Below are 14,320 nucleotides of genomic sequence, written 5' to 3'. Positions count from 1 at the left end.
TTTAATCCTACACCCAAATGATTTCCTTTTGGTTTAACCAACACCAAAAGGAAATCACAGGTGGTATGTGTTAAAAAAAATGAACTTAAGATTAGTAGGTATAGAACCTACTAATCTTAAATCCTTTTTTTAAAAATTAAATTCTCTTGTTCACTTATTGGTAAGAAATAAGGATACAACATGAATATTTACATCACACACTTTATTTTTTTGTTTCTGTTGTAACCATGCGTGTTTATTGCAAAGTCAGTGTGTGTGTTGTGGTTTCACAGTATTTAGCAGGACATCATTTTGTCTTCTTGCCTCTTTTCTCTACTTCTGTCAGTGTCTTGTTAAGTTTGTGGGTTAAGATGTTCCTCTCCGTCCACTGAACTGTGAATGAACAACAATTAAAAACACATCTGAAAAAACAGTGATAAACACAACAGAATATAAGAATGAAAGATGAAGGATGACAGAAACTGGAAGAAAAACCACCTACTCAAGTCATCTGTCTTATGTCCAAACCAGAGATGGGGGTCTGGAGGCCAGGGGTCCAGGGGGTGGCTGATGTAGGAATCCCTGCTGAGGGATTTCCACTCTAAAGGAGCACCTAGACATAATCCATGGAACAGGTACAGGGTGAATGGATTGAAGAACATGAAGGAACAAAGGACTCAGAATGCTCAAATACAGGACAGAAGCTTTTAACAACATGAAAAGACAGAGTTTAAAACCCTCAAATAAAACCAAAGCAAGTCAAAGCACTCACTCATTTCCATGGGTGTGACAATAGTTTGTACACAAGGTGGAATATATATAATGGAAATAGGGCTTGGAAATGTATAAAGTGAATTTTATCAATCAAGTATTTGTTTTTCAGTGGTGTAAGAACGGTATAAACGAGGGCAGAGGGACATGGCTAGAAAATCAAGTAAATGTGGAAGCATCTGAAAGTTGTAATTTCACTGACAGCCACTAGGGCTGACTCCAAAAAGCCCTGATGCAATTGAATCACATTTGACTGCTCTCTAAAAATGTTCAGGTTTTTTTTTTTTCCTCCAGGGATCACTCTGATCTGATTGGTTTTACTTGGGCCATCTAATAAGCTATCTGGTGGTCTGGCTTTAAATTTTTGGTTGAGTAGAAGGTTCAGTATCTGCTGTGTTGAGCTTTGATTCACAGTTCATTCACCGCCTTTCAGATTTTTTTGCTTGATGTAGTTATGTTTGATATGTTCAACTCACAAGACAATAAAATGACTTTGTTAAGAAATGCTTGATCAAATTCACTGTTTTCCAGAATCAGTAACCTTACCCACAACCCCTTATGATCCTACAGCTCCGCCCCTTCTGTCCAAATATAGTCACTTCTGGAAATAAAAGCTAAACTCTAAACTACTGGCTTCAGTATTGCGTGACATTGTGGCTCTTCAACCCAATAATTATATACAGTCTATGGCAGGGGTCTCAAACTCATTTTCTTTCAGGGGCCACATTTAACCCGATTTGATCTCAAGTGGGCCGGACCAGTAAAATAATAGCATAATAACCTATAAATAATGACTACTCCAAATTTTTGTCTTTGTTTTTTTTGTGCAAAAAACCCCAGTTAAATTATGAAAATACTTACTTTTATAAACTATCCAAAAAAAAGTGAATAACCTGAAAAAACGGAAATTTAAATTTAAAAAAAAAAAAACTTAAGAAAATTTAGTGCAATTTTAACAATATTCTGCCTCAACTTATCATTTCTACATGTGCATTATGGATCAGATCTACAAAGACACTTAACACTTAGTAACAGGCAGAAAATTGTTAAATTTGTGCTTAATTTTCTTTAGACATTTCAGGTTGTTCATATTTGTTCAGGTTATTCACATTTTATTGTTACAGGATAGTTTGTAAATGTAAATATTTCCATAATTTAATGTTATTTTTTTCACTAAAACAAAGACAAAAATTTGAAGTTGTCATTATTTATAGACATAACGTAATATTTTTTTTCACATCAAACCGAGAAGAAAATATGGAGTCATTATTTTTTGTAGGTTATTATGTTATTATTTGACTGTAGATCATATTCGTCTGTATATGGAACCTGAACGAAAATGAGTTCGACGGCTTTGACTGTGGAATTTTTGCACTTTGCAAATTCATCACACAGGCCGGATTGGAACCTTTGGCGGGACGCATTTGGCCCCTGGGCCGCATGTTTGAGACCCCTGGTCTATGGGTTTAATTCACAAAATTAACACTGATGCTTATGTGCAACAGTGCAGCCTATTTGTTGTAAAATATTCATTGTGAATATGTATCTCCAGTCAATGCTTTCATTTTATTTCAAATCATTTAGATTTTTTAACAAATTATGATATTGAAATGTTTTCAAGTAGAGTTGCAATAATTAGCCGATGAGTTGTTGACTCTTTACATCTCTCAATATCGAATCTGATAACAAGTAGTTTTGCTAAAAGGAAGAAAGTCAACATTCTCTAGTTCCAAATTGTAATAGTTTCCTAGTTTATTCTGTCCTATCACAGTAAAACAAATGTCTTTGGTTGCCAACTGGAGCTTTGGGAAACACTTTTGTCTTACCGTCTTCATTTTACCAATATTTTAAGGCCAAACAATTGAGGAAATCTTCACAACTGCTTTTTTAATTATAGATGTTTTCTGATACTGCACATGCTGTTTATGGTCTAGTTTTACAAAAAGATAACTGAAGAAAGTGTGTAGCAGCATGACAAAGTAAAATAAAACTCATTCATGCACAAGAAGGTTACAGACCTGGAAATATATTGGTACGTAGACAGTGACCCAAACTGTGATAGCTGTTGGCAAGCAAGACAGCGGATCCAGAATCAACATAAGGAGGTAGAACCAGGGGCGGCACCTGAGGGCTTTGTACCGCTCTCACCTACACCACAGACACACACAGTTCAGAACAAACCAACACAACAATACACTGGAAACAGCAGAACAAAAACAGCAGTTCTCACCTGAGCCATCGCCAATTTGTGCCTTTTTGGCCAAATGAGGTCATACTGAGCTGACAAACCACAGAGCGTGAGCGAAAACAGGTGGTGTTACATTTCTGAAGAATGTCAGGCGAGATACCTGAGAACATTACATCAGGTTTCACCTTGCGTGAAAAGTTGTGAGCAGTAAATAGAGAAATGTTCAGCTGCTCAGTTTCTTTGGGGTTAGTTTGACGGAAAAACAGAAAGGACGAATTTGAAAAGGAAATGGCAACTTTGCAGCCAAGGCGAGTTTTTTTTTTCGTCACCACAGAAAACAGAGCTCTTTTGTCTTTGCCCCTCTACCACAACAAAACACTAAAATGAGAGTGATTGCAAAAGCACATAAGGCACAGAAATAGACAACTGCATTATGACTGTACTAATTCACAACTTATAATACACCACGATACATTAATGTACATATTAATCATTTGAGAATATTCCATGTGTGTTTCATTTCTTACTGAGGCAAAACTTAGCTGTGCTTTACTTTCAACTCCTGGGTCATTCCATCCCAAATCAACCAGATTTCAGAAAGTGCCCCGCATGACCCCCTCAGAAAATTCTGAAAAAAATTCACACTTGTTCGTCTACCAGATAAACGAACACATCCAAAATTTTAGTGTCATATCTGTAATAGTTTAGAAGATACAGCCCTTTGAAAATTAGCCCATAAATACCCAGTGTTACTTTTGTGTCACTTCCCAAATTAGTTTTCTCTCTATTTAACCTTTCTTAAGTGATTTATCTCCATTTATCATAACACTATCCTTTGTATTTTGCGTTTGTTTTTGTTTTTTCAGTGAAAATTAGGTATTTTCCCATATTTAATTTAACTGACCATATAGATGTTCATAAAAGTTCAGATTAATGTTATATCAAAAACAGAGATACCTGAAAAAAAGTGACTTTTTCAGTCAAATCAATCAATAATTGAACATAAAACAAATGTGTCCATCGGCTGTCATTGATCAAACTCCATGGGTTTTATTGGTGAATCAGTGTTGTAGAAAAGGACAGTGTTTTCACGTTCACGACTCTGAACGTCCAAATGGGTCATATCTGATGACTATGAAAAGATGACAAACTGCATTTTACACCAATTATTTGCAAGTATTGATAGGATAGTGGATTAGTACAGGTATTAAACAGTTTACATCAATAGATGGTTTTGGTTGACGATGGCTTGTTTGGGTCTTTATGGGTTAATGTTTGTTTTTTTTAATTTCGCAAATTTGCTTTTCGGCCAACTTTGAGGAGCTCTATGTCCTTAGGTATTCAAGCCACACTGCTGAAACTTAGTGTCTGGGGTGAAATCCCCCTGAAAAGACCATATTTTGCATCAAAATAATTGTAGGTGCCTTCATGTTTGGTCCATGAGGCCTTGAAATCAGGCCAAAAGGCTAATTCTTCCAAATGTCCTCTCTCTTCAGGCTTGCGCTGTGCCATAATGGATGAATGTAGAGACCTAATGTTTTTCATGGATTCTTATGGTCAAGATGCAACAATATACTGCAAAAAGACTACATTTCAATGAAAAGTGTTGCTGTGAGGCAATGAATAAAACAGGTCAATTTCAATTTTTCACAAAAATACTCTTTATTTGAGCACCCAAATTACCATGTGGCCAGTTAATGAAAATTTTGACATTTTTACCATGTCGTCACATATGTTTCAAGATGTTGTGCACAAACTTTTAGCTTTGGGATAGAACTGGTTCTATTTTTAATATTTTTTTTTACTGCATGACTATATTTTCTTCAAAATGTATACAAATATAGGTGTAAATGGCATTTTTAACAGTAGAATGGCATTGATTATTGCACAAGTTATGATAATACTTGACATATTTGAACTAGGGTGTGGAACTGCATGATGGTTCAGATAGAATAATTACAGATTTCCCAGAACTGCCTCAGGTTGATGCATAGTAGAGACTTCTTGGATGGAGCTGGTCAGTTGACCCAATTTTACCAGGGTCAATGACATACATGTAGCTAAGATTTCCCAGAATTTTTATGATGCTGGTCAGCCTAATTTTGGGAATTCTATTCATAATCCTGAACAAACTTATTCATCATGGAGGAAACGTGTTGTTGGATTGATCTTAAAGGATGAATGTCACAGAAAGATTAGGCTGGCCAGCATCATAAAAATTCTGAGGGGGTCATGTGGGGACCATTGGTTGAATTGCCATGGAATGACCCTCCTCTGTTTCGTCTAGATATGATACTGACTGGTGACTAGTAATCTTCATGTCGTAGAACTGGGAACACTGAAGCAGATGCAACAAATTTCAGTGAACATTTTCTTATGGGAGATGAGTGTTGGGTTCATCAGAGACAGGGAGACACTCCATGCACGGCAAAACCTCCCCTCACCTCCCCTAAAGGTCAATTTCGACAGCAGGGAAAGTGACGACCGGACCATAAAGGTGCACGTCCAAAAACAGGACCAATGTCCCTGTATCTCACCGGCATGTTCTATCAAGAATCAATAACAAGTTGAATTTGTGAGGTTGTCAGGTTCTGCCACTATGTTAGAGTCCTGTGATGTTGATGCAGATCAATCTCCCAACAGAAGTGGGCGGTACGTTCACTGGAGGAGAACTCAGCAAATTAAATGAAAGTCCATATATGACTTCCTATCAGTGCTCAATAGTAACTATACTGATATCTGTAATCTTTTCCATGTTATAAGCCATCAAAATGTGGCACATTATAAGTGAGGGCAAATTTGTAATAATTCAAAAGTTAATCAAAAATTCAAAAATTTGAATTTCTGAAATTGTCCCAAGGAAGCTACATAATTTTTTTTTTTTTAATGAATGAATGTAACCAGTACTTTCATAGAAGATTGTTTAAATCTATTCAATTACATTTTATTTGTAGAGCCCAGTATCACAGCAAGGTTACCTCACAGGACTTTACAGATCAAGGATGTTAAAATCATTTTAATTGAAGTTCCATATACGGCACAATTCAATCTCAAGTGCATCAGACCAGCAAAATACTCTCATAATAATCTATAAATGACAACTACAATTTTTTTTGTTTTAGTGTAAAAAAAAAAGTTAAATTGTATGCAGTGTTTACAGTTAAAAACTATCTTTTCACAATGAAAGAGAAAAATGTGAAATATGAACCACCTATCTTGAGAAGTGCTTTTTTTTTCATAATATTCTACCTGTCATATATGTCGTGTCATAGATCAGAATCACCTTTATTCGCCAAGTATCTTCAAAAGAATTCAAGGAATTTTATTCTTTTTCTTTTGTTAAACTATGCTTTCAATGTACAACATAATAAACAAGCACTAAAAACACAACTAAAACAGAGTATAAATAAGTAAAAAAAAACTTTTGTACATAAAAGTGTGTAAACATTGAAGTAGTGATCCACTGTGATCTGTTAGTTGAAATGCACATGTATAAATGCTAAGCTCCGTCATAATAGTTAAAGTTGCACAGAATTTTCTCAAGAAATTTCATTGTGGTTCATGTTGTTGACATGTTTAAAGACTGGTATGTGACGTTTATAAAAATTTTCATCATGTCAACTTTACTTTTTTTCAGTGTAAACAGAGAAAACCTTGGAGTTAACATTATTTATAGGTTATTTATTGTTGTGGCCCATTTCAGATTACATTGGGCTGAATGTGGGCCCTAAACTACAGTGAGTTTGACACCCCTGCTCTAAGTTGTGTGTGAATTTTCCTCAGTCACTGATAGTTTGGGCTGTCAGGTCATCTGCTGATGTTGTTCCACTGTGTTTTGTCAATTCCAAGGCCAACACCTCATGCCTCTGTCTGCTGACAAGCTTTACGGAGATGCTGACTCCATTTACCTGCAGGATTTGGCGCCTGCCCACAGCGCCAAAACTACTTGGAACTGTTCTGCTGATGGTGGTGTTACTGGGTTTCACTGGCCAGACCACACACCCGACCTGAACCCTGTAGAGAACGTATAAGGTGTTGCCAAGAGAAAGATGAGAGACGCCAGATTCAACAACACACCAGAGCTGAAGGCTGCTATCTGCTACCCTCGAGTTAAAGACGAACTCACAGAACAGACGCACTTTTTTGGTTCTTTTATTTAACTTTATTTCACAATTGTATGCCATTTATTGTGTTTTTTTTTGTTATAATACCACAGACAAATGTCAACTGGCTAAAACAATATAAAACATAACTTCCACAATATTCTTTATTTATATTATGTACATGCACTCATTTACTTCGAGGCAAAGAAAAAAAACACTCAGGCCATCGCTTACTCTCAAGTGCACTTTCATGTTTGTCTTTTCTTGCTGGTTGAGAGGCCATTCCAATGAGGACCCTTCAGCTGTGGTTTGTTCACAAATGTAACAGTTTTTGGATCCATACGTTTATAGATTTATGTATTGTGGGATAAAACAAGTGCAAGTGAACAAGATAAAGCCAGATAAAAACACACAGTTCTTGTTACTTTTACTTTTTGACTTCTCTTTTATATGGTGCTATAGTATTTTGGGCAGCAGATGATATTCTGGTGTTGAATGTGCATTAAGGTCATCATTGTTACTGACAGAGAGATTCACAGAAACAATCTTATCACTAAAATTAAAGTATTTCCACTGCAAAAAAAGGTATTTAACTCATTGGAGGCAACGAAGCCCTGAACAAACTTCGCCATTTTCAGTCCTAGAGCTGCAACAACATATCAATTAGCTGAGTGAAAACTATTTTAACATTTAATTCAAAATTTCAGTCGTTTCTCAAGTAAAAAAAGACAAAAAAAAAAATCCTCTCAAATGTGATGATTTGTCAATTTTCTGCCCCTTTTTCCTCTTCCAAAGAAAGTTTTTGACTGTTTGTTGGTGAAAAAATCTCAAAGATGTCACAATGGGCTTTTGTCACTATTTTATTTTATTTTTTATCTGGTAAAGACAAAACTAATACTTGAGGAAACTAATGAAAAGGTTGCAGCCCTAAATCATTTACAAAGTGAAGCAGTCAGAGGCCTTGAAATAAACAAGATGTGCCAAGATTGTCTTTGACCTGATGTGATGAGTTGTGGATATTCTTTGGACACTTTTATTTATTACTGAATTCAAAGCACAAAAGAAGAGTCGACTTCCACTGTGCTTCTCAGTATTTTGCCAATATGCATGAACACTATCTACAACACTTCTGGAGTCTGGTTTGTAAAAGAGGAAGGCTGAAAACAGGCTAAATCTCTTCCTCTGCCCCAACTGACTTCACATTACACTGAGTGGTTTCGACATGACATCTTATTTTACAGCTCCGTCTGTACATTAGCATGATGTGCATGAGTGAAAAGAGCAGCACTCATGTCCAAACTGGAAATGTGGATTATACAGGAGTTATGAATAGCAAAGGTCATGTTGACTGCAGAGTTCTAGGATCATGAGCTATGCATTAAAAATGCCTTTCTTCAAGACAGGAAAAATTATAATGTGTTGTTTTAAAAAGAATAAAACAAAGAAAGAAAAACAGGTTCAGTTGTCACCTGTGTAGTAGGATAATACTCAAAGCTGGATTCTTATTGGAGTGGTCCTTCGAGTGCTCCCTGCCTCCTGCTTGTAACCTCTGTCACTTCAGGGAGGTTCAGGGGCATAGAAACCAACTCTTTACTCTATGTGGGGGCAAACTTCTTGGCCTGCGCCCTTACTCGTTTCTCATAGTCCATCCTGTTCTGACTGAAACACAAACACACAAAAACATATTCAGTGACAGATGCTAAACTGTGCTAATATTACATACACATATAGGCCAAGGCTGAATCCCAATTCACCTCTTGGCCCCTCCCCCTTACCCCTCCCCCTCTGTTTTGCATGAACATGTGAAGGGGTAGGATTGTCCTAATTCTCAATTAGATTGAGGGGAAGGGCGGAGGGCCGTATAGCCCTTGAAAATGAGATATTTCAGGACCAAACTATGAACGGAGGGGTAGGAGAAATTTCCCATAATTTTGTTCAAATCATTGGCAGGATGGAGGTAAACACAGCCAAAAAGTGCAGCAGTGTGACGAAAGAAACACACAAATGTACATATTTTCTTCGTAAAGAACTTAATCATTTGATCGACTGTTTAATGCCATTTCAGTGTGTTATAGACCACATTTCTGCAGTTTATAGCTGATAGCCTCAAAAAGATGACCAAAGCCCATGGAAAAGAGATGGTTACAGCTACAGACGGTATGGAGAATACTTTCAGAAACAAAGGTGTCGCATCTGTTAATAGCGACATCGATGACCGCCGATGACGTAAGAGGTCTCGAAGGGTTGTCCCATTTCATAGAGGAATGTTTCAACCCCTAATCCTTGCAGCTCCATTTCAAGGGGTAGTGCCAAGTGCAGGGGTCAAGGGGTAGGGGTAAGGGGTGAACTGGAATTGGGCCCATCTCAGCATCTTAAATTGTGTCAATCTTAATTTTTCATATGATCTACTTTTTAGATGAATTGTACAGCTTATATCATTAATAACAATAAATAACAGCGCTCTCAAAGCTTTCCTACTCTAAATTCATTTTACATGGTCCATTTACCCGTGTAATTATGGTGTTTTACAGAGAGCAGCGCAATACACTATGGGACTGTAGCATTAATGTCACTTAACTAAGGTAGTGAGTTCATTTTCAGTCTGTTCATTATGGTACTTAAGCGTCTGTTGGCACTTAGGAGATTGAAACATTAAAAAAATAAATAAATCAGTAATTACATCCATCAGACAGATGTAGTGGTATAAGAAGTACAATATTTTTCTCCAAGATGTTGTGGATAAGAGGTGTTAAAATTGCCTAAAATGGGAATACCAAGAAAGTGAAGTATCTCAAATTTATACTTAAACACAGTACTTGAATAAGAATAATTATTTACATTCCAGCTTAGACCTAAGTGACACAGGCGTCTACAGTATTTACATTTTCAGCCCTAAATAGCCCTAGTTGTTAAACGAATGAATTTGATGCAATACAGTTTGCTCACAGTTCATTTGTTAGTCATTTGGCGGCAGATATACTGACCAGTAAATTGTGTATGCCTCTGCTTGTGCTGGGTCTTGAATATTAGGCTCGTTCAGCAGCTCCTGGATACCCAACAGGATCTGAAATCAGGTAAAACACAATGCAATGAATGCTGGGTATTCATTTGTTCACAGCAGATGTTAGGTACATGTTGCATTAAGTTCCTTGCTGAAAAACTAAAAGGACCTACTCAGAAAGAAAATGGAAATTTATGCAACAGCCTAATGGTAACCAGCCACTTACGCAGATGCTAATGACAAAGGTGTGTTTGCCAACCTGTTTAATGGTGATGGCAGGTCTCCAGTCTTTATCCTCCTCCAGGATCGACAGACACACAGTGCCTGATGGGTAGACATTCGGGTGGAATATCGGTGGCTCAAATTTACCTGAACAGGAAATAATTCAAATGAAAGTCAGGATGTCAAAACTGTGACACTGGGAATTTTTTAGATTTCAATTACAAAGTAGTACGTTGTAGAAAACCATCTTTACCTGATGTTTTTCATTCAATATCTCTAAAACACAAGAGGATGTGTGAAAGTGCTGTAATTTGGTCAATCTTTACATGAAGAATGCAAATGTCCTCATATATTGCCTTTGTTCAACAACTGATCTGAATGCATAAATCTGCAACAGGAATATTTATGCACTATTTGAGCCCAAATTATTTCAGTCAAGAATGGAAGAGTAATGCTACTCTGGGCTAACATCATAATACTTTAATTAAAAAAACAAGGAGTATAATGATCAAAATATCATGTTGTTCACATGCAATATAATATAATGCATGTTTTAATGGCACTATCACACAAAGGAAACCTCGAATTGTAGAATAAAGATATACTCACACTTTGGGGGAGAGGATGGGTAGTCATCTTTGAACAGCATTCTGAGTTTATAGAGTCCACCCTCCCATAAAGTCTAATGAAGAAATGAGAAAAAAATAGCTTTAGTTATCTACAAATGGTACAAAATTTCTACAACAGCACAAAATTTAGCAAGATTACACAGAATATTACAACTGAAACACTGTTTTGTATCATTATGTGGCACATTTCTTAATTTCTGAAAAGCCAAGGCCTGTGTCCTTTTGCTGTTTTGTGTATTTACAAAAAAGTTTAGATATTACACACCTTCCTTGTTTTGTTTACATAGCATTGGATTGTGTCTGTCACACTATCGACTTCTGCTGTGGCTTTGACTAGAGGTTTGGTACTATTTGTCCTCTTTACATGAGCTACATAGTGAGTGGCATTGAAATTGTAATGTCAAGCTGTGCTATTATATTATCAAACGTGGCTACATCTTAAAGGTTCAGTGTGTGTACAGTAATATTTTAGACTGTAACACTAAGCACAGAGAGGATCTGTGTAAAAAATCTAATAAAAAAAAGCTACTATTTTTATTTTACTTTTCGGTACTAGTCAAGTTTGATGTTTGAGTTGAAAAAATTGTAGTAATAAGGACCAAGTTATATGATGTTTATGTAGTAACATGGACCAAGTTATATGACATTTATGTAGTAACATGGACCAAGTTATGATGGTGTTGTTTATTTGGGTTAAAGGGGTCATATTTTGCTTTTTTTTATGGAATTATGCATTTTAAAACACTTCCCTGTGGTCTACATAAACTGTAAATACTAAGTTTGGGTCTGAATTCTTCATTAATTCAACTCCACAGGCCCATCTTCAACCCTATTTCTGAGTAATGACACCAGAAAGGTCATTTTGAGTGCTAGCCCTTTAAATGCAAATGAGCCACTTCACACCCAGCCCCACACCCTCCAGGTTATCGGCTGCTCTGTCCTGTTCAACCAACAACTGAACATTTTAGGTAATCAGCTCAAAGTTGGGACATATTTTCAGTATGGACTACGTCTGCTGTTGCTGACAAACAATTATGTCGTACTCAGAGAAATGTGCATCGGAAGTCTTGACCTTGTATGTGCAATGTCGTGACATAACTTGTTATGGACGTAACAAATTAAGCAGGAATTAAAATGGGTTGTAGAAATCCACTCAATTTTTGCCAAAATGAATATAAAGATAGCTTTGCAGCACCTGGAGGGTTCAAATTCAAACTTTTTGAACTATTAGGGTCCAAATACACAAACAAACGTACCAAAAACTAATAAAAGTGGGATTAGCAAAATATGATCCCTTTAAATCCTCTGAAAATCTGGGAAAACCTTAGTTTTACAAATTGCAATAATATCCACAGTAACTGCAATATGACCTTTACACCAAATCATACAGTACTTTCACCTAATGTAATTAGAGTAACTTCACATATGCTTTAGTCTTGTGACTGATAGAACTGTAATGAGAACATACTGAGACTAGAGCAGTCATGGGTGCTGTTTATTAAGCAGTTACCTATAAATGTAATTTTTGTTTTGGATGCACAACAAAATGCGTGGCTGACATTACAACTCAATGTGTGCTGGATGAAATTGGCTGCATGCTGAAGCTGGAAGAGAAACTATGCCACATGGGAACTTACTCCCTTCTTCCCTGGAATGGCACATTCCCAGTTCATCAGATTCATGGTCCCATCGGGATTCTTCGTAGGCACAGCAACAAAACCCTGTGTGTCAAAAAATACGTATGTTTATTCCTTATATGCAATATACAAGTAAAATCTTTGATACAGGGGTTAAAAGTCAATTAGGATGAAACCACATTGCTTACAAATGGGTGGTCTTTTCTCCAAGCTTTGCGCTCCTGGGACAGTCTGCTAAGAGCGATTCCAGACATCACTGCTCATTAACGCCTCCCTGTGGAAAAACAAATGAATTATTCAATTAACTCTGGCCGTAAGTATGTATTACGGTAAAGATTTCCATATACATTCAGAAATTACAAATGATCGTGAAAACAATGGAAGATTTTTATGAGTCTGAGAGAAATTCTAAAGTTAATTAACCACCATAAAGCAGGTGCTTCGGTCTGTAAGGTTAAAGGATATAACATGGCATTAACAAACACTAGCTCATAAGAGAGATCCTACACGGGTTTCAGTGTTAAACAATGTCATCTGAACTGAACTTACCTCTAGTTTTAGTTGGCTAACTGTCAGAACAGCGTAGGTTTTTAATGTTAAGCTTGTTTGCTAATGCTAACGTTACTGCTGTGTTGACGGCGATAGAAAAAACACACCCTTCGACGTTTAAAAGCAAAACTAGTGGAGCAGTTAGAGAACATTAAACTAATCCGACGAAATTTCTATTTTATCAACATTCCTCAACTCGAAATATATGGGTGTTATTTTCTGTCAGTTTACAAAAAAGTGTGAAACAATGTGACTGTATTACGGCTCCGACAGCTAGCATACCGCAAGAAAGGACCCCAAATTGTTTATTTCGCGAGGACCTTCAGGCGGTGTTCCGGACAACTAAGACAAACACGTCACAGGACGGCCGCCATGTTTGTTGTGGCATTAGCACTTTTGTTTTGTATGTACTAGATAACAGTATTTTATTTCCACTATCTATTAGAAACTTTATCTGTTTACTGTCCATTATGCATGTACACCACTTCTAAACACCACTACAGACTGGAACTACATACATTAAAAAAAAAGGGACGCTGCACGACTGGAGAGGAGAGCTGGCTCAGGAGTTGGCACAGAGTTTGTCTCCCTGGTGTCAGGGACAGAGAGAAGGACCCTGGAGAAGGTTGTCTCCATCCTGGACAACCCCTAGCATCCTCTGCACAGGACTGTGATCAGACAAAGGAGTGTATTCAGCTCTAGGTTGCTGTCTCTGACCTGCTCCACTAGCAGGCTCAGGAACTCTTTCATCCCCCTGGCCACCAGATTGTACAACTCATCACTGAGTGGTCAGGGGGGTCTCTATCTCAGTCAGGACCACATTAGGACTGATACGAAGAGACTGTAAAACATCAAAGCACCTTATGTAGTTGGACTACACCTACTTTTCAAACCACCGTAGATCACTTAAATCACTGTTAAACTTAAATCACTTTTTCACTTTATATCACTGTCCTGAAATGTGTAAATACAATCAGACGTCTTTATTTACAGTATTGTACAGGAAGCTCTTTTAGAGGAAATTCTTTAGCAAGTGTATTTTAAAGTATATATACTAACCTTATTGTCAACCTGGTTACTAACCCACTGTTTTTTTTTGTTTGTTTTATGTCTTGTGCTGTATGCAAAACTGCTGAATACTTGAATTTCCCTCTGGATTAATAAAGTATCTATCTATCTATCTATCTATCTATCTATCTATCTATCTATCTATCTATCTATCTATCTATCTATCTATCTAT

At 36.8% G+C, this 14,320-nt stretch overlaps 2 protein-coding genes across 3 annotated transcripts; both read right to left on the bottom strand.

The window, feature by feature from the left end:
• Positions 1 to 220: 220 nt before the first annotated feature.
• cimip4 (ciliary microtubule inner protein 4) lies at positions 221 to 7,347 on the bottom strand. Of its 2 annotated transcripts, none has more exons than XM_030141455.1 (4): positions 6,847 to 7,347; positions 2,769 to 2,898; positions 482 to 592; positions 221 to 372 (listed from the first exon to the last, which is right to left on the bottom strand). In XM_030141455.1, the coding sequence occupies exons 1-4, from the start codon at positions 7,120 to 7,122 to the stop codon at positions 287 to 289; spliced, it is 603 nt and encodes a 200-aa protein (XP_029997315.1). In that variant the 5' UTR covers positions 7,123 to 7,347; the 3' UTR covers positions 221 to 286. The 2 variants fall into 2 exon arrangements, with proteins under 2 accessions (XP_029997315.1, XP_029997316.1); XM_030141456.1 differs by lacking the exon at positions 6,847 to 7,347 and adding an exon at positions 2,981 to 3,283.
• A 546-nt stretch (positions 7,348 to 7,893) lies between these two features.
• LOC115424292 (SUMO-conjugating enzyme UBC9-like) lies at positions 7,894 to 13,388 on the bottom strand. The gene is made up of 7 exons (XM_030141457.1): positions 13,080 to 13,388; positions 12,719 to 12,804; positions 12,531 to 12,614; positions 10,874 to 10,946; positions 10,302 to 10,411; positions 10,026 to 10,105; positions 7,894 to 8,700 (listed from the first exon to the last, which is right to left on the bottom strand). The coding sequence occupies exons 2-7, from the start codon at positions 12,782 to 12,784 to the stop codon at positions 8,637 to 8,639; spliced, it is 477 nt and encodes a 158-aa protein (XP_029997317.1). The 5' UTR covers positions 12,785 to 12,804; positions 13,080 to 13,388; the 3' UTR covers positions 7,894 to 8,636.
• Between the last annotated feature and the right edge of the window lie 932 nt (positions 13,389 to 14,320).

This window comes from Sphaeramia orbicularis, chromosome 8 (assembly GCF_902148855.1).
Source record: "Sphaeramia orbicularis chromosome 8, fSphaOr1.1, whole genome shotgun sequence".
NCBI lineage: Eukaryota > Metazoa > Chordata > Actinopteri > Kurtiformes > Apogonidae > Sphaeramia > Sphaeramia orbicularis.
Note: the sequence above shows the minus strand (reverse complement) of the source record. Positions and strands in the feature narration are given on the sequence as shown.